Below are 20,469 nucleotides of genomic sequence, written 5' to 3' on the forward strand. Positions count from 1 at the left end.
CTGTCCTTGGCATGTGCAGCTGCAGAGACTTGCTAAGCTGATCTCTGCACTTCATTCTTCTCCGTGGTCTTGAGGGTCTCACACACAGCAAGCACATGGGGAGAGTACATGTGGAGGAAAAAAGGTCAAGTTTTGCAATCAAGAGCCAACAGAATCACCCATAAGTGTCTGTGCTTCCTGTGTGTGGATAGCCAAGAACTCATCAGAGAGCATTTACAGAGCTTTCTGCAAATCTTCCAGTTGGGTCTCTTTTACTGTTTATTATTGATTATTTACTAATCATCCCAATCTTTGAGTCTTTCAATTTTGAGTTATCCAATACCCTTTCTTTCACTCTTTGAAAACATATTATCTTCTCTCAAATGCAAAAGGAACCAACATTCATATAGAATTCCACTTGAATAAAGTGTAATGGCGATGTCATTCTCACGTTACTAGTGTGTAAATGGATTATGACAGCAGAATATAGAAAATAGATGAGTCAAATCCAGGTTTTAACCATAATGATAGTTTATCAGTTTACATAATCATTTAGAAAGATAATGCATAGTGAGGTTATCGTTGTTTATCATCTGTGTTTTCATTGAATTCACCAAGCTTGGCCTTTCTCCCTTTCCCCCCTCAGCACCCTTTGACGATGATAATGCTCTTCTCTGGAGACCTCGACAGCCTTTTGAATTTCCTCAGTTTTGCCAGGTGGCTTTTTATTGGGCTGGCAGTTGCTGGACTGATTTATCTTCGATACAAATGCCCAGATATGCATCGTCCTTTCAAGGTAACCTCAGCAATCTTGATGGGTTTACATAAATCTTTCACCTAATACCTAGTCCTCCCGTTGTCATAACTTGACGATGGGGAGGTTGGACTGGGGGCAGCAGCCTGCGGAATCAGACTGTTTAACTCTTTCAGGCAGTGCTTTCCTACTGGATTTATTTTAAGTTGGAAAAAATATAGTTCATCAAAATTTTTATGTGATGTGCTGAACTTGGTCTGTCACGTTTTTGAAAAATGACAGTATGAATGAATGTTTGGCATGTTGATTTTTTCATGAATGTGTTCAATGACCTGATCGAGTCAAAGTATGGGCTACTTCTGTCTGTCTTTATGCTGGGGTTGTAGACAGCCATGCTGAGAAGGAGTAAGGGAGACACTTCATTAATGCCCATTCCAAAAAGGTGGCTGCCGTACAAAACAGGCATTTTAAGTACTTAATGCTGTGACTTGTCACATTGCTCTTTCTCTATATTATATACTCTAAAAGTAGTAGGAATGTAAAATATACAGGGAAAGATACGATCTATGAATTTCCCACGTAATGCCCGTTTACCATGAGTAAGCATTTCCGTTTTGGAGATTGGAGAAGACGCTGTCATCTTCAGGCTTGAACGCTCATGGATTGATTTGACCTCACTATTTATTTGCTTTTAGGAAACAGCGTAGATAATGTTGTCAGGATTTGTTTCTAATAATATTCATTGCCTAATGCTGGCAGGATCTTTATTAGCGGTTGAATAGGAGTTGGCCTGTTTTATTCCTGTCAGTTCTTATTGTGAATCTCAACAGAAAATCAATACGCACTGAAAGACTTTCACATGTAGCAAGCAGCCAGTCCTCTTGACTCCACATTAAAGTGGGTTCTAATCATAATGATCAATGAGCCAATCTTTTACAATCAAAATCACAAATCGTCATGGTGTTTAACTAGTAAAATAATTCCAACAGAACATCTCTAATAAAAATATCCTTTCTTGTCCTTAGATTTTGTTCTATCCAAATATTTTAAAACAATTTAAACTAAGTTGAGTTACATTTAAAGGAGTATGTTTGATACATTATCTGTGCGCCATGAAAGAGATTTTGCTGCTAAGGTGAGGTACGTTGGTGCCTGTCACCTGGTCACATGACTACAGCTTATCATTGAAGTGTGTCTCATGACTGACGCGCTCATCTCAGACCCAGCTTCTGTTGCTTGAACATGTTTGAAGTGGCTTTTTTTTGTGTTCTGTGTTCCAGATTCCGCTGTTCATCCCAGCTTTGTTTTCCTTCACATGCCTCTTCATGGTTGCCCTTTCCCTGTATTCGGACCCATTTAGTACAGGGATTGGCTTCGTCATCACTCTGACTGGGGTGCCTGCATATTACCTCTTTATTATATGGGACAAGAAACCCAGGTGGTTTAGAATAATGTCAGGTAAGAATTTTCAATACTTTCAGGACCTTGTGCAAGACCACGTAGAAAACCCACAAAGGTGTACATACATAATATACTTGACATTTCAAAATGTAAGTGGCACAATTGATGATTTGAGAACACTATTGCATTTTAATTGGAACTGCTTTTTGGCAGGAAGGACATTTAAGGTATCGCCGTTGAATCTTTTAAGGATATAATTTGGGCTGCTGTAATCACTTGTTAGGAGAAATAGCTTTGTTTTAGATGAAATTTTATCAATAGTTCTCTAAACGACTTAATCTCTCTTTGAATCCCTTACTGACCCAGTTATTTTTCTTCTGGGTTGAATGCAGTTTGGTGTTCTATATCATAACATGTAACCTGATAAGTGATGTGAGATTTATTGAGGAGTTAGGCAGTGGCCTGCAAATGTCTTAAACTTTATGACTGTACACTACCTGGAAAGGAAGGGTGACTCATGAAGGATCATAATAACAAGAACAATGAAGAGAACAATAGCAGTGTCCACGTGTGTGTGCACATGTATGGCTTTAATTCTTTTTAAAAAATTTTTACTTTAACTTCTGGAATACATGTGCAGAACATGCAGGTTTGTTACATAGGTATACATGTGCTATGGTGGGAGTGTAAATTAGTTCAACCATTGTGGAAAACAATGTGGCAATTCCTCAAGGATCTGGAATCAGAAATACCATTTGACCCAGCAATCCCATTACTGGGTATACACCCAAAGGATTATAAATCATTCTCCTATAAAGACATATGCACACATATGTTTATTGCAGCACTATTTACAATAGCAAAAACTTGGAACCAACCCAAATATCCATCAATGATAGACTGGATAAAGAAAATGTGGCACATATACACCATGGAATACTATGCAGCCATAAAAAAGAAAGAAAAAGAATTAGTTCCCCTTTGCAGGGACATGGATGAAGCTAGAAGCCATCATTCTCAGCAAACTAACACAGGAACAGAAAACCAAACACCGCATATTCTCACTCATAAGTGCGAGTGGAACAGTGAGAACACATGGACACAGGGAGAGGACAAGGCTTTATTTAATTCTTACAATATCCCACTGAAGTAGGAAAAATTATTATCCCCATTTAATAGGCTTTGAATTATAGCATGAGAGAATTCATGTCACTTGTTCCAAGTCATACAGATATAAAGTAGAATAGCTGGAATTCAAACGCAGGCTGTTTTATAGTTTAGAAGAATCACCCTGGGGGTTGTGAGGGTGGATTAAAATAGGTTGGGGCTGAAGACAGAATATGGAGTTTGGTGGTGACTGCAGCAATCCTGATGAGAATTGAGGGGAGTTCTGAACAAAGGCGGTATCATCAGGGTCTGAGAGAAAGTGAAATATACTAAAAGGAAAAACCAGCAGGACTTGGTGACCAGCTAAATTGGGGGAGGAGAAACACAGTAGATCACTAGGTAGGAAGGGTTCTTATGACTAGCCCGTGTTGAAAGCATATCTCTCTGTCAGAGGCTTTCCTGAGTCCTTTCCCCATATGTGATCCACATGATCATCTCAACCAATGCTCAACAAGGTTGATGTGTGAGGTGCTGTTATTCTCAAGTACAGATGAGAAAACCAGGGCTCAGGAAAATGGAGAATTTACTTTTGAGTGTACTATTTTAAACCATAGAACTAGGATTTGAACCCATATCTGCTTGACTTCTAAGTTCATGCTCTTTCTAGACTGGATCTCTTGCAGAAGGGAGAGAGAGAGAGGTAGCTATATTTGTATATAGCCAGAGGGGCAGATCTATTCTTGCTGGTGAATTTGGGGAGTTTAGAACATGGCTTTCATAATTCTTCTTTGTTTTAATTTACTTACTTTACCATAATTAATTTTTTAAATTCCAGTTAAAAGTTTAGGGGGATTTCTGGTTAAATTATTAATAAATAATGCCACTGTTACTAAAAAACAAACAAAAAAGCTTGATATGCATATTGAATCTCTAGTGTGCTGTGCAGACTCATTTAGAAGCCAGTCTTTAAAGCAGAGTTTTGTTAATACCTTTTATTAGCCTTCAATTGGAATTTTGCATCTTTAGATCTTATACTACTATTTGTATCTGGCTTTTGTTTCCCCAAAGAAATGTTACTATACAAATGAGGTGCTTTACGGCTGACACAGGCACAATGATTGCCTTAACTGAGTATTTAATCTCTATTTCTTCTCAGATCACACTAGTTTTCTGTGGAATATTTTTAAGTTTTCTGTGTCCTAGACACTAAATATAGAACCTATTCTGAGGGAAAAGGGAACCTAATAAATAACATTTAGCATTAGGGTTGCTTTATTCATTGCTAACATTTAGGACAGATTAGCACTCATGGCTGTGGGCTCTATGTCCGTCTCCCCTACTAACCGAGACAGTTAAAACCCCCGAGCAGCACAGAAAATTAAGAGCCTTGAGGAAGAAAGAGCTGGTGGTCCTAGAGTTCGACTGGAATGAGAGGGAGCATGATGAAAGAGCGAAGCCATTGTTCTATCCCACTTCAGCAGGCATTTTGTTCCTTCTGTTTGGAGTCAGCCAACTGTAGAAGTCCTTTCCTCTTGCTAACAAACACGTGTGTGCTTTGTATTATTTCTCTATCAGTTCATCTCAACAAGCAGTCTTCATGCTTGATCCTTCATTGATGTCTTTTGGTGCTCATGTAATTTTGAAGGTTTTTGGGTTTTTTTAATGTTTTTGCTATTTTTCTATCTCTAATGATGTTTTGAACATTTCCAAGGCCTCCAAATTTAGTGTTAGCCATTTGTGAAACTAGCAGCAATGGAGTAGTCCCATAATGGTTATTTGGTTCTCAAAAATGCCATTAAGTCTTACCAGGGAGCATGGCAATTCTGCTTTTAAACTGCGAGCGTTGTAACCCTTTATCTTTATAGCTGCCTTGAAAGTGAGTAGCAAAAACCAACAATCCTCCGTAATTTTGTTTGATTTTTCTCTGAGGCAGCATTCTTGTAGTAAAATAAAGAAAATTCATAATATTTATTGCTGCAATAGGAAGTATTTTCTTAGCCTTTGGCCAAAACAAAACACTCACACGCAGACACACAAACAACAGAATCCTGAAGCAGCGCCCTGACCCTTCTCCCAGCTAATCTATGATCTTTTTGTTAGAGATAAAGCCAGTGTGGACTTAGAGACCAACAGCCTTCGCTTGGAGCAGTTTGTTCAATGATTTAATATCATGTCCTTTCATTTGGTAAAATTCGTCACCTTTATATTATCATTTATTTTTACCCTGATATGCACGAGTAGATTAGCCCTGTGAAAATGATAGTCTATCAAAATACATCTTACCTAGGTTGTTTCCATGAAAAATGAGAGGTAACCAAATAGCACTTGGAAAATGGTGAAAGGCTGCTGAGTACTGACAGCCAGGGAGTGTTCAGAATCCGAGGAGCTGAGATCTTCAGAGATTTGATAAATCTCTCCAGCCACAGGATGCCAGTATGGAGCCACTTTTTGTTTGATAGCATTTCTAGGGAGAAAAGAAAACGTGCTCTTAAGGGAATAGTGAGATACACAGAAAGCTTTTTTCTGTCATCTGTGACAGAGTGGTTAATTCTTCTGGTGGGTTATATTATTTATTTACTTACGGAAACACAAGCTTCTCACGGGAGGAAAAAGGGGCAGATACCCCAATGACATATGTAAATACACAAAGGTAGCAAGACCTGGCAGACCCGAGCCAGGACTCACGGCAGCCGTTGCACTTGGCTGTCTCTATTTATCAGCCAAACCTTGTCACGAGGCTGAGTGCGGTGACTGGAAGTGGATCCCTCTTGCTCAGGGAGAGAGATGGAGGACAGCCTTATTTAAACAAAATCGTCAATTATGAAAAATCAGACTGGGAAACACCAGCGGAATGACTGTAATGCATCTTTGTGGACAGCAAGTTTGCAACTCCAGAGTCCTAAAAGCATATGCTGCATACAGTGGGTCAAGATAACTTCATTTCTGATAAGTGACTGAGAGCTGAATAATGCATTTAACAGACTTTTCACGAAGACTGTGGCGCAAAATGTAAATTAATTAAACTTGTCTACATTTCTTAGGGGCCCAAACTATCTTCATTGTAAAGATAAAACGAGATCACGCTGGTGAAAATATTTTGTAGCCTTAAAAAAATACTATTATTCTTGTGATGACGTCCGGAAAAAGATGGCCTCGTGCCACATCACAAACATAGGCAAATTTTGCTGTAGTTCCCATATTGGTACCAGGTATGGTTGAGTAGATCAAATTTTGCAGGGTCAGTTGTTGTTTCAAATTATTTCAAGAATAACTACTGAACATGAAAGGTAAAGCTAAAAATACTACAAATGTTATTTGGTCCTGAACCTTACAGTTACTGAAAACACCCAATGCAGACTCATTAACACACCTTTATTTAAAGAAAGAGTGCCATGTATGATTACCCTTAAAGCCGAAAGACTGTTTTTGAACATGGATGTAGACATGGCAGCTGAATGCCACATGCTCTGCAGCTTTCCCAGGCAAGCTGGAAGCTTCTTTAAAGACAAACTTGCCTCTCTTGAGCTCCCCTGTCTGGTCCACTGCTGTCAGATAATCTAGAAGGAAAAGTTGGTGTGACTCCAACACGCACTCATGGTCAAAATCAATTACTCTGTAGAAGCCTTCATTACCATGACAATCATTCAAATTATGAAATTCCAAGAGGGCTCTCATAAGATAGACACGGTCAACAGCGCTGATTGAACACAAAGGAAGATGAAAGATAGCAGAAAGTGGGCAAAGGCAGAAGAGCGATTCTTTGGCCGTGTGCTCCTGAATCAGGGATCCAAACCAAGCTTTGAAGAAGGAGAAACGACAGAGTAGGAAAGCGGCAGGATCTAAGTTGCTCCTCATTTGTCTGAATGGAGGCACTGTGATGACATGGGAAAGCAAGATGTCTAAGAGAGCAGACACCTGGGGGTCCCTGAATATTGACAGACACTTTTGAAAAAGGCTTTCATGTTGGGTGAGGAGGGCAGTCATTATGGAGATTAGTTCAGGAGGCTATGGGCAGGATCTCTTTAGGGAGGCAGGGCTGGAGATGATGTCTCTTGAATACCCCTGCTTTTCATTTGGCTGTTGCAGATGCCTGAGATCCCTTGGTTTTTTGTTTGTTTGTTGTTTGTTTTAACCTACTGTCACATATCCCTAGCCCCTTCTCTGCCTAAGCTACATTTTCTTTAACTATTGATGAATATTTCCTTTTCCCACAAATGCCTTTTTTTTTTTTTTTTTTGAGATGGAGTCTCACTCTGTCACTCAGGCTGGAGTCCAGTGGCACAATCTGGGCTCACTGCAACCTCCTCCTGCTGGGTTCAAGTGATTCTCCTGCCTCAGCCTCCTGAGTAGCTGGGACTACAGGTGTGCACCATTTTTACATTTTTTAGGAGAAATGGGGTTTCACCATATTGGACAGGCAGGGCTTCAAACTCCTGATTTCGTGACCCACCCGCCTCGGCCTCCCAAAGTGCTGGGATTACAAGCATGAGCCACTACACCCAGCCACAAATGCCTATTTTTATAGGATAATTTTATCATTTCCTTTTTCTGAAAATATGGGCTTTAATTGCTCTTGGGTGCTCCCTTATGCTGTACTTACATCTCAACGTAAAGAGTGGGCTGTGTAAAACACAGTTTATTTAGGAAACATTCACATAGCGTTTATAATTTGCTAGGACTGTGCTGGGTCCTTTGCAATTGATGTAGACTGTAAAACTAATGTGCTGAGAACAACATCTTTGACAAACACAGAAAGCAAAGGTTGAAAAAAATATCTTTTTAAATGTCATTAAAAATGGCTTGAAAGGAGCTATTACGGATAACAAGCCATGAATGAGGAGAAAGAGTCTATGTACAGATGAGAGATATCGGAGTCTGAAACCATCAAGAGGTTAGGCCCTGACTGCTCCAGGACTAGCAGGACATTGAAAAAGGTGTGTAGGAATTAATCACAAAGATAAGAGGCAAACCAGCTGGGCGTGGTAGCTGACACCTGTAATCCTAGCGCTTTGGGAGGCCGAGACAGGCAAATCACTTGAGGTCAGGAGTTTGAGACCAGCTGGACCAACAAGGTGAAATCCTGTCTCTACTAAAAATACAAAATTAGCCAGGTGTGGTGGCACACGCCTGTAATCCCAGCTACTTGGGATTACTTCTGCTGAGGCAGAAGAATTGCTTGAATCCAGGAGGCAGAGGTTTCAGTGAGCTGAGATCATGACATTGCACTCTAGCTTGGGCAACCACAGTGAAACTCCATCTCAAAAAAAAAAAAAAAAAAAAAAAAAAAAGAGGCAAACAAGAACAAATGTCCCCAGAAACCAAGGTATTAGAGTTCTGCTGAGATAAAATGGCCTTAGAAATCATCTAGCCCAATGGTTCTCAAGGAAAAAAGGTTGACCTTTTTCTGCACACTGGAGCCAGCCTCTCTCAAGATGCCCTTAGTTCCTACATTTTTGTGTCTGTCAGAATTACAGGCAGCTAGACCCCATCTTCAGTTTCTAATTTAGTAGGTCTAGGATTGAACTTGAAAGATGCATTTCTAATATGTTAAATGATGCTAATTTTGCTGGTCTGGGAACCACACTTTAACTCTCATTGATTTAGACTCTCATTGTACTGACCAGGCAAATTGGGCCCTAGGAGATAAGACAATATTCTCAATAATATGTTACAAGTTTGAGAATGAAAATTATATTCTGATTCTCCTCCTAATTCTTCTGAGGAACTGGTTGTAATCTCATAGGTGGAAAAAAAATAAACCAATTTTAAACTGAATATGAAGTATATTTTGAAACATTTATTTATATATTGGTCCTATTGTCTCAAAATATTTTCAGCCTTCTGGTTCATGAATAAAAATCCTTATTTTAATGCAAAATATTAATTTATTCTTGCTGAGAAGCCATCATGGGAAGTTATAGAAGTGACAAATAAATTAATTGAGCACGATAGGTTTCTAATGAAGTAAATAATTCTTGAAAGTGCTCTATGAAATAGGCGGTTGTGTGTTTTTGGTATTCAACCCCAAATAATTCATAGTTTGCTGTTTTTATGCATTTCAGATTTTTATGCATTTTTAATTTCTCTTTATTTCTTTGTAGAGAGAATAACCAGATCATTGCAAATAATTCTGGAAGTTGTACCGGAAGAAGATAAATTATGAACTGATGAACATGAGATCTTGGCAATCTGCCCAAGAGAAGACACACAATAGGGATTTTTACTTCGTCTTTTGAAAATCCAGGGAATTCTAACTTTGGTGATAAACTAAAGGAGTCAGTTATTTCTATTCATATATTTCAGCATATTCAAACTAATTTCTAAGAAATTTAGGTATAACTCTATGTAGTTACAGAAAATGAATATGCAGTTCTATGAGTCGCACAATTCTTGAGTCTCTGATACCTACCTATTGGGGTTAGGAGAAAAGACTAACGGAATAGCCAATTACTACGTGGTCATTCTCTACAATATATCTTAGCATGGCAAAGAAAGTTCTCATTGAGGACTGAGATTTTTTCTGTGTATATGGGCTTTGTAAACATGGTTTTATACACCGTAGATGACTATACTGTGAAAAGTGTTTTCAATTCTGAAAAAAAAAAAAGGATACATCATGATTATGGCCAAGAGGAAAGAAAGAAATTTATTTTACATTGACATTGCATTGCTTCCCTTTAGATACCAATTTAGATAACACTTCTGCTTTAATGGATTATACCCAGAGCATTTTGAACAAAGGTCAGAAGGGATATGTTGAATACATTAAAGAGGAGTTTCTAGGAGCTACTGTTTGTGAGACACATCCAGGAATTATGTTTGAGTAAAAATCCTTGAGAATTTATTATGTCAGATTTTTTTTCTTCATTATCAGGAAGTTTTATAGTCATCTGTCTTTTTTTTTTTTTTTCCCCATCAGTTTGATCAGGAAAATATGTAACACTTCTTAGAGGAAGAGTCAGTTTGGTATTAAATCCTCTTAAGAACAACCACCTGTTTCACTAATAATTTACCCCTGATGAATATATCTAAACCTATACACTTTTAAATCTTCAAATTACGTTGTCAACATGAGAGAAGTCACCGACAAAGAAAATGTCCAAAACAATAGTCCCATATCTATAATCATATCTACATGCAATGTTAGTAATCCTGAACAATTTTTTAAATTTGTGACTATTTTTACACAATGAATTTTGACACTTAGTGGATTTTCATTATACATTTTATATTCTGTTAAAAAAGCTCTTCAGATGAAACTGTCCAGATTAATTAGAAAAAGGCATATATTGACATAAAAATTGAGAAGGAAATGTTACTGCTAACTAGGACTTACAATTGATGATTCTAGAAAATTTCCACCTCTATATTTAGGCTTTGTCAGTAATTTCCACACCTTAATTATTATTTAACTTGCAAAAGGGATAATTGATAAGAAAAAACTTGAAAGAATGAGAAACTGTGGATGAACTTTTATGTTCAGAAGACATTTTTATGCCAGTATTAGAAAACATTGTGGGCTGGGCACTGTGTGTCACACCTGTAATCCCAGTACTTTGGGAGGTTTGCAAGCAGATCACAAGGTCAGGAGTTTGAGACCAACCAGCCTGGCCAGGATAGTGAAACCCCGTCTCTACTGAAAATACAAAATTAGCTGGGCATGGTGGCAGGCGTCTGTAATCCCAGCTGCTCAGAAGGCTGAGGCCAGAGAATCGCTTGAACCCAGGAAGGGGAGGTTGTGGTGAGCTGAGATTGCACCACTGCACTCCAGCCTCAGCGACAGAGAAGACTCTGTCTAAAAAAAAAAAAAGGAAAGAAAATATTGTGAAACTTATAAATGAGAGCAATATAATGATGAAAGTTAAACTATAATTTATAAATATCTAAGATAAAATGGTTAGTCATGGCCAAAGTATATTTCATCCTTTAATTTTTGTTCATTTGAAAAAAAGGAGTTTTGAAAGAATTATACTAATTAAAATTATTAAAGGCAAACATAGAGTTCATAGACAATTGTCCAAAGTAGAAATGATGACTTACAATTTGGAGCATTTCCAATTCAGTAATTTCAATTTTTGCTCTTGAAAACATTTAATATATATACAAGACTGACATTTCTTTAGCCAAACCTAATGTTTGGGTCTCTAAGTGAATTTATAACAACTCCTTCCTTTCTTAGCACAGGGTTTTCAAAATTTGATTTATAATTCCTATTTCCAGTAAACATTGTTCATTTGTCTACATCTCTCCCTATCATATGTTGCTTGAGGTAAGAATTTCTTTTTTATTTCTATTTTTTTTCCCATAGTCTAGGTTCATAGAATTTAAACAAGAAACGTTTCCTGAGCTTTTTCTTGCCAAGTGAAAAAAGACTGGTAAAGTCTCATGGAAAGTTTGTGTAGTTCTTTGCTATTCCTGGGGTTAATGTGCTTATATTCACAGTGGCAGATTGGTCTCAGCATTTAATTAACTAATTAATTTCTGATTTGAATTTCTCTTTAAAAGTACCAATTTAAAAGGTAACTAGAATTTTTCTTTCTCTTACTTTCAAAAGTGATTTTTGCATTATTAAATTTCTCTGCCTTTGTAATGCCATTTTAAGCAGGAAAAAAGTCAATTAGTAATTAAGAAACAAAGTGGTGGAGATTAAGTTGTATTTTGGCTTATTTTTTGGACACGTCATGGCAAGACACAGAGTTCCTTTAATCAGGAAATTAGTATCCATAATTTTCATTCAAAATGGTAGTATGTAAAGCAGATTCTCGTTCAAAAACTCTCCTGCACACTTATTTATATATACATGTTTTTATGCAAGTAAAATTTTTCTCATATTTTTATACTATATGCACATCCATACACACACATACCACTACATGTGCTGTACCTGTACTTTATACCATGCATATTCAAATGTTTATACACATAAGTTTATTATAACATGAAAAGCAAAATTAATGAATAGTGTTTAAAATAACTAATCTATTTTTTCATTTTTGTGGGGATGGAGTCTCAGATATTTAATTGTGATTTTAAAAGATTGAGTAAAGACTTCTAAAGCTAAAACACAATTTGATTTTAAAAAGAATGATTCTTCTTACACAATCACAAATATTTGCAGTACATATTTTCCTCATGGTACTGTTTTGATCCCATTTAAAAGATTAGATTATATTCCTTTGAACAAATGAAAACTGAGCAATTATAAATGGTTAGCTGAAAATAAACCCTATTCTTGTCCTTCTTTAGAAGAGTAAAGATTTGTCCTAGGGAAGATGACTGACTTCAGTTCCAAACATGCATATGTATTTAGACTGTAGCTCCTCAGCCCTGTGGACACAAAATTAGGACAGCTTATTAGGTTACACTTGCAGCATGGTGGTTTCTCTAACACTAAAATATTCAGGTTGAAACAGATTTGCTGATTGTTTTATGTGTCTGGTAAAATTGTTTCTCCCTGCTATTGGATATATCAGTAGAGGGTTAACAAGAGTATAATTACACAACAGAATTCCTCATGAACTGTAATCAGTCTATAGGAAACTCATTATTTTATCTTGATTTGCAGATGAATATACTGCTAAGAAAGGGAGTAACTCTGACCTTTGTTAAAGTTGATCTTTTATAATTGAGGTATAGGGTATGAAAGATAAAAAACTGAAGTCCAGAGAATCAGGAAATAAGATAGTATCTGACTGAAGGTAATAATATTTTAATATTATGCCATATAGTCAGAGAAATACTAAAAATTAGTTGTCTGTTGTGCATAGGTGGATATCCCAAGAAGCTAATGAAACCTAAGCTTCAGTGCCCCTCACTTAGACTTGCTCTATTCGAGTTCCTGAACCTAACTTTGCATCAGGAATTCTATATTAATTTTGTTGAAGAAGACCAGCAAAGTTGTGTATACTTCTAGTCCCACAAAATCTGCCTTGTCCCTGCGAGTAAGGTAAAATAATTTGTTACTTTTTTCTATTAGAAATAAATACGGAGGATATATTTTTTTAAATTTAAGTTATGAGTTAATTGCAATATCCATATATAACAAGTGGCTTTCTCATATATATGATGTGATATATAGGGAGATATTTTCACCTTCATCATATTTTATATGTTGATTCTGAATTACAGAAAATTAATAAATGGGATTTTAATTATAGCTCTTTTTCTTAGTTAGGAAAGAAATATAGAGAGATGTGGGATTTGAATGCCCATGAGTCAAGGCATTTTATTTTACTTGAATATATTCTTGCTTCACTCCATAATATGTAGTACGTTGGTGCTGATCAAGTTTACAGATTACATTTTGCTTTCCTAACCATCCAAAGTGAGGAATTAAAATATGGCATTGTGTAACTGGGAAGAAGCCCATCGTGGATATAAATTAGAGTAGATAATGGGTCACTTTGATAGCTTCTGTTTACATTACTTGTATATGGGCAAAATAATTATTACCTATACATGTATTTAAGCTTAATTTTCCCATAAACAGTATTTTAAATCTGTGTTAAAATAAATAATATCTAAAAGTGTGATCTCTAGGTACCCCTTACTTTATTAGTACAGTACTTAAAAAAGATTTTAAAATAACGTCTCAGAGCATGATGTCTAGGTAGTCCTTAGTTTATTGGTACTGTTCTTAAAAATGATTTTTTAATAGTCAATTTTGGGAGATAATTATTTCTTCCCTTGTATTTTCAAATTAGTTGGTGTCTAAAAATAAGTGTTTTGTCTAATTTTAGATCAGATATAGATTCACAAAAGCATAAATCATGGTCTCACAGGAAATTCACCAATTTTCCATGTGTTGTGAGATAATTGTCCTTCTGTAACCTCATAACAATGAATTTATATGATTACCCAGATTTTTTTAGTGTGACTCTACCAATTAGTTTTATTTTCTTGGTAGTTATTTTTCTCCCTCCTCTCTGTTACTATTGACCTTAAAATGCCCAGAGGATGGTTACGGTCTCCTAATAGCTATCTGTTACATGTGTGTGTTTCAGTGTACTTGAATCAAGTGTATAGTTATAGTACCAATAACTGCCCTTACAGCTTTACAACTAACAATTCTCTCACAAAACTGTAGGGTGTCAGGCATCTGAAAGCCATACAGAGGGCCACACTTGTTTCGAAGTGAACATGCTTTTTTTCCCTCAATGTACACACTACTGATTTTTTTTAAAGTATGACTTTCAAATGAATTAATACATTGGTTAGGAAACCTGCTTGCTAAGTCCTTATTACCTCCTATGGAAGCTTCAAAAAGCTGTGCTGAAAGCCAGAGGGGGAAAAGGGTAATGCACAGATATCTCTTTTGCAGTGGTGGCTGTATTTCGAGTACCTTGTGTGACAGGGTATTTTGTACAGCATCATCTTGTGGGAAAACCTATTAGGCCTTTTCAGGTTAAAGCTGTATCATTTGTTGGGTTGTGAGTGGTCTGACTTAAATGTGGATTATAAAATTAGACTTCAAATATTCCTACTAATTAACTTTATTAGATGCATCCTTGGAAGCACAGTCATATCACACTGGGAGGCAATGCAATGTGGTTCCTTGGTCCTAGGTTTGAAGTGTCTTATTTCAAAGGATTTTTGAATTAATGTTTCCCTAGAATTTTTCCTTCATTCCAAAGTAGAAACATACTTTGAAGAATGAAACAGATTGTTCCCATGAATGTATGCTTATACTCAACTAGAAATGATCTATGTTAAATGATTATGTATATGAATTATTTCAAGTGCTAGCCCATAGACTTTTCTTATTGCTCTGAAAGAAAAAAAAGCAATGTAAATCACTATGATTATTGCACAAACCACCAGAATTCTCCAACAATTTTAAGTAATCTGATCCTCTTCTTGGAGAAAATTGTTACCTAACAGTTTTTCCTTATGAATGTTATTACTACTGCTATAAATCAAATTTCTATAAATTTCCGACTTAAGGCTTAAGAACTGGGTTCTTCCTTTGATGTTATTCATGTTCAGAGAGGAAATGACATTTTACTCTCTTAGGACAGTTCCTAGAATCTATAGTACTATTAGGATATATTTTGCTTTAAAATATATTTTGGTTATTTTGAATACAGAGATCGGCCCCAAATTTTTAACTTTGCACAATAGTAATGAGTTTTCAGTAGTACTTCTCAACATTTGGGAACTTCGCAAACGCTAGCATCATATGTGTTAAGAGTGTATCACTTAATGCTATGAAATATATTGTTTTCTCCCTATGCAAAATAGGTGAACAAATGTTGCTGTTTTTTACTGATAATAAATGTTGGCTACCTGTGATTTTATAATATGCACATGTCATAAAAAGGCAAGACAAATGGCCTTTTGTACTGAATACTTGGCAAACTGATTGGGTCTTAATTTTCTGACAGGATTTGACTCAATATTTATACAGCTTGTGTAGAATGGATTATATGGTAGTGATGCACTGGTAGAAATGGTTTTTAGTTATTGACTCAGAATTCATCTCAGGATGAATCTTTTTTATGTCTTTTTATTGCAAGTATATCTGAATTTACTTTATTGAAATGGCTTTAGAAAGCTTTGTCTAAAAATTTGGCCTAGGAATGGTAACTTCATTTTCAGTTGCCAAAGGGTAGAATAATAATATGTGTGTTGTTATGTTTATATTAACATATTATTAGGTACTATCTATGAATGTATTTAAATACCTTTCATATCCTGTGACAAGCATTTATAATTTGCAGCAGTGGAATCCATTTAGCCCAGTGGGAAAGTCTTGGAACTCAGGTTACCCTTGAGGGTTATGCTGGCAGCCATCTGTTTGATCTGTGCTTAAATTGTAATTTATAGACCAGCTAAATCCCTAACTTGGATCTGGAATGCATTAGTTACGACCTTATACCATTCCCAGAATTGCAGGGGCATCGTGGGTTTGGTCTGGTGATTGAAAACACAAGAACAGAGAGATCCAATTGAGAAAGAGTGATCCTCAGCATCCTAGCTGGTCCTCAACTCAAGCAGGGTTTCTTCCCTCTGGCATTGTGATTATGAAACTTAGTAAAGCGGATTGTGTGTATTTTATACAAATTTAATACAATGTCTTGTATTGACTGATAAATTCTTAAAGAGCAAAACATTTCATTTCTGCATCTACATTCCAATCATATTAAGAGAACTAAGATATATTTATCTATGAAGTTATAAATGGTGCAGAGAGACTTTCATCTGTGGATTGTGTTGTGTTTCTTAAGGTTCCTTGGCACTGATGCCTGCACAAGCATGTGATATGTGAAATAAAATGAATTCTTCTCTAGCTAAATGATTTCCCTCTGGGGAGAGTTCTGGTGCAGCAATCACAATGCCAGATGGTGTTTACAGGCTATTTGTGTAAGTGGTAAGATGCTATGAAATAAGTGTGTTTTCATCTTATGGAAACTTGATGCATGTGCTTTTGTATGGAATAAATTTTGGTGCAATACGATGTCCTTCAACTTTGCATTGAACTGAATTTTGGTTGTATTTATATGTATTATATCTGTCATGCTTCTAGTTGCTTCAACCTTTTTATAACCATTTTTGTCATATTTTTACTTGAAAATATTTTAAATGGAAATTTAAATAAAGATTTGATAGTTTACATAATATGTATCATGTTTTGCTTTCTCAAAGCAGTGTATTTCATTTAAATTGAAGGCCTTAGTTTTAATGATGATTGAATTTATTTATCACTGGTTCCATGAATTTGTTGGAGCATCTGACTTCACACCAGTTTCCTGAACTAAAAACTGAAAGTGGTGGCAGATCCAGTCTCCTATAAACACTCTTCTTTCTTGTGGTCTATATCCGTCTGTCCCCTGGTCTGAAATATCTAGCTCCTGTTCTATTTCTGCCTGTACAAGTTCAGAATCTTTTCATTTCATGCCTTTAACAAAAATTTTGCCTCTTGTGTCTTTACTCTTTCACGTTCCCGAGAATGTTCTTCCTGAAACTCAAATGAGGTCAAAATTTTCAATGGTTTCACATTTATTTATTTATTTTTTGTGGATGGATAAAATTCAAACTCCTCCATATAACACACAGGGGTTTCCATCACCTGCCACCTTTCTTTCTCCAGCTTTCCACATTCTCGGCAGCCGTATTAAATGTGTTCTCAGTAGTTCAACAGCAACAAAACACGATACCATTATTTCTTTTTACACACCAAAGACTCTTATAGCAATTGTATTTTTCTCCCCAGCTCCCATCTCCTTATTCCACATATAACTTCTACCCAACATTTAAGATTAAGTTCAAAGGTAAACTCTTCCAGAAGCCTTGCCCAAGTTGCTTCACTACCGGATGCCTGAACTCATCATCTGGAGCACATCTTTTTTTTTGTGGCTCTCATTGTATACTGCTGTAATTGATTTACTGGACTCACTTTTCTGCCTGAACTTGCTGATTTTTTTCTTTTGCCAATGGAAGCATAGTGGGTGCTCAATTAATGTTTATTAAATGTATACATTCATTAAATGCATGCATGAATGAATGACATTCATTAGGTGGCAGGGTAAACTTTTTTTATGATAAGCATAGAAGCAAGTTTTGTTACTTCTAAATTTAAGCAATCCATTAGATTTTATGGGAATAGAATTTCTGTAAAACCTACCTGCGGAACAAAAGCAAGCTGACCAGGAAGTTTAAGTTTGAGTCAGTCTCTGTTTCTCTACCACCATTGGTAGGTAGGTCCTGATGAAGGAAATAGTCAAATTACCTTTTATGAATTATTTAGGTCCTTAAATTCTTGATTCAGTATCTTTTTCACATATCTTGAAAAAAATTGTCTGAAATGTAGAGCAGAAAGAAACTTAAACTTTTTGATGACCAAATTTTACTTGGAAATAAATATGGAAGATTAAATGACAGTTTTCCCTGGTAAAATGTTTTGGGAGAACGATGAGAACAGAAACCAATAACTTTGGCACCTATTAAATGTATACAGTTTTGAAAATAAATCCAATCCATGACATAGGTAGATATATTTATTTAAAATTAATAAATATGACATGTATTGAATGAAAATATATAATGTCTAATAATTTATTTTTAAACATCTGTCATTAGGCTTTTAAACATGCTGGTTCAGATAGACTTTTGTACCGAGAATACATCTAAACACTTTTTCTTAAATTTTTAGGCAATGTCTAATTTATAAGGATTCCAGATGATTATGCATGCTGGGACAAGCAGGCTTTGGCGGGGTGGGTAAGTGTACTGTTGCTTTTGTCTCTACATGCCCTAACAATTACATCTGCAGACTCCCTAGAGATCTGACTTTGAAAGTCAGGCCTTTTTTTTTTTATAGGGTCTTAAGCTTAAGAACACCTGGTTACCAGTGGGCAGTGGCTAAAACTATGATCTAAAACATATTTGATGTTTGAAAGAATTCAGAAATAAAAATATAATTAGGATTCAATTCCTTACAAATTTTAGCTTCTAACATTTATTAATCTCTGAAAGGCATAAAACAAGATTTTGGAGATGTTAATGCAGGCTAAACACTAAAAACATTGAAATAATCTCCAGCTATGATAAAATAACTTAGTAAGTGTAATTGAAGATAACGCTAAGAGATGTTTGGGCAATTTATTTTCCTCTAGTTTTCCTTTGTATTGAAAATAAGATAAACTATTTTTACTTTTGTTACAGTAATTACATTGTAATTGTATATCATTATGATCATATATTTTGTTTTCTAAAATCTAAGAACACCATAAAATTTTATTTCATGTTCTGAATGCTGCCTTCAGCTTAAAGTTCACTTTTAATTCTCACATTGCCATGTTCCTTTCACAATTTGTTACTCAATAATCTACAGTCAAAGTTTAGTTCTTCATTTATTAATTCAGCAAAAATTCACTCAGCAATTCCCCTATACCAATCAATATTGTAAGTGCTGGGGATGCAGTGATTAACAGTTTAGGTAGTGCCTCTGCCTGATGAACCTACCATCTAGTTGGGGAGAGAGATACTTTTTCTCAATCCCTCAAATGGATAGTCACAAATTAGGATTAGTCTCAGGTGCTGTAAAACAGTAGCGCCAGGTGGAATGTGATCTGGCCTGGGAAGTTGGCAAAGGCTTTCCTGAGGATGTCGTATGAGTTGCTATTGAAGGATCAGTGCTCATTAACCAGATAAGAGGAGGCAAGGTGAGGAGTGTTACAGGCAAAGTGAATGATGTGACAACAACCCTAAGCCAGAATAAGCAAGGCTTATTTAAGGAAATAGATGAAAGACCAGTGCAACTAGAGTACAGGGGCAAAGTGCAGAATTCACTCTAGGAGGAGCAAGTATAGAGCACTTACTAGGCAATATTCTAGATTTCAGTCTTCACCAATATAATGGAGATAGCATAGGCAAGTGAAATTCACACGTGATATAAACAGTGAACTTCATCAAAATTTCAAATCGTTCCTTCTCCTCACGTCTACATAGAATTCTTTCAAATAGTAAAAAAAAAAAAAAGATTTGAGTTGTATTTCGTTTTTAAAAATTCTTATTACATAACATTGTAAACTGCAATGGGCTTAAGACACATATTTGGAAAGAGAAAATAAATGGATGGATTATATAGTTAAGAAATATGGGAAATCTTATTTCTAGGAATTTCGTCTCTCCTTAGCATGTTTCCCTCCTCTCTGACAAGTTAGGTTATATCTGATCTACATTGTTGGACACTCACAGATTATTAGCTCTAATATTTGTGATTTTTTAGGAAAGAAATACTCTTCCAGTGTTTTGATTTTTAAATCTAATTTTGACTTCTATTTATTAATTATATATGTATATATATATATATATATATTATTATTTTTTTTTTTTTGAGACCAGGCTAGACTGCAGTGTCACGATCTTGGATCACTGCCACCTCCACCTCTGGAGTTCAAGGGAGTCTCATCCCTCAGCTTCCCAAGTAGCTGGGATTACAGGTGTGCGCCACAATGCCTGGCTGATTTTTATATTTTTAGTAGAGATAGGGTTTCACCATATTGGTCAGGCTGGTCTCAAACTCCTGATCTCAAGTGATCTGCCTGCCTCAGCCTCCCAAAGTGCTGAGATTACAGGCATAAGTCACCATGCCCAGCCTAAAATCTATTTTTTTCCCACATGAAAACACTAAACAAAACTTACTTAACATGATGTGTTATTAACAAAGTTATTGTCTCTCTCTCAAGTAAAGGCATTTATTTGATTTTAATAATTTACTACAAAAA

The 20,469-nt window shown here is 35.9% G+C and overlaps 1 protein-coding gene across 1 annotated transcript in view; it reads left to right on the forward strand.

Annotated features, from left to right (window-relative positions):
• Positions 1 to 16,858, forward strand: part of SLC7A11 (solute carrier family 7 member 11) — a 76,938-nt gene extending 60,080 nt beyond the window's left edge. Inside the window, exons 10-12 of the mRNA XM_012443241.2 lie at positions 626 to 775; positions 2,014 to 2,191; positions 9,343 to 16,858. Coding sequence (XP_012298664.1) covers positions 626 to 775; positions 2,014 to 2,191; positions 9,343 to 9,404 — 390 coding nt within the window. The 3' untranslated portion in view covers positions 9,405 to 16,858. The remainder of the gene's footprint in view (positions 1 to 625; positions 776 to 2,013; positions 2,192 to 9,342) is intronic.
• Positions 16,859 to 20,469: the final 3,611 nt, after the last annotated feature.

The sequence above is a fragment of the Aotus nancymaae genome, unplaced genomic scaffold (assembly GCF_030222135.1).
Source record: "Aotus nancymaae isolate 86718 unplaced genomic scaffold, 86718_ANA_hifiasm-v0.15.2.pri h1tg000033l, whole genome shotgun sequence".
NCBI classification, from domain to species: Eukaryota; Metazoa; Chordata; class Mammalia; order Primates; family Aotidae; genus Aotus; species Aotus nancymaae.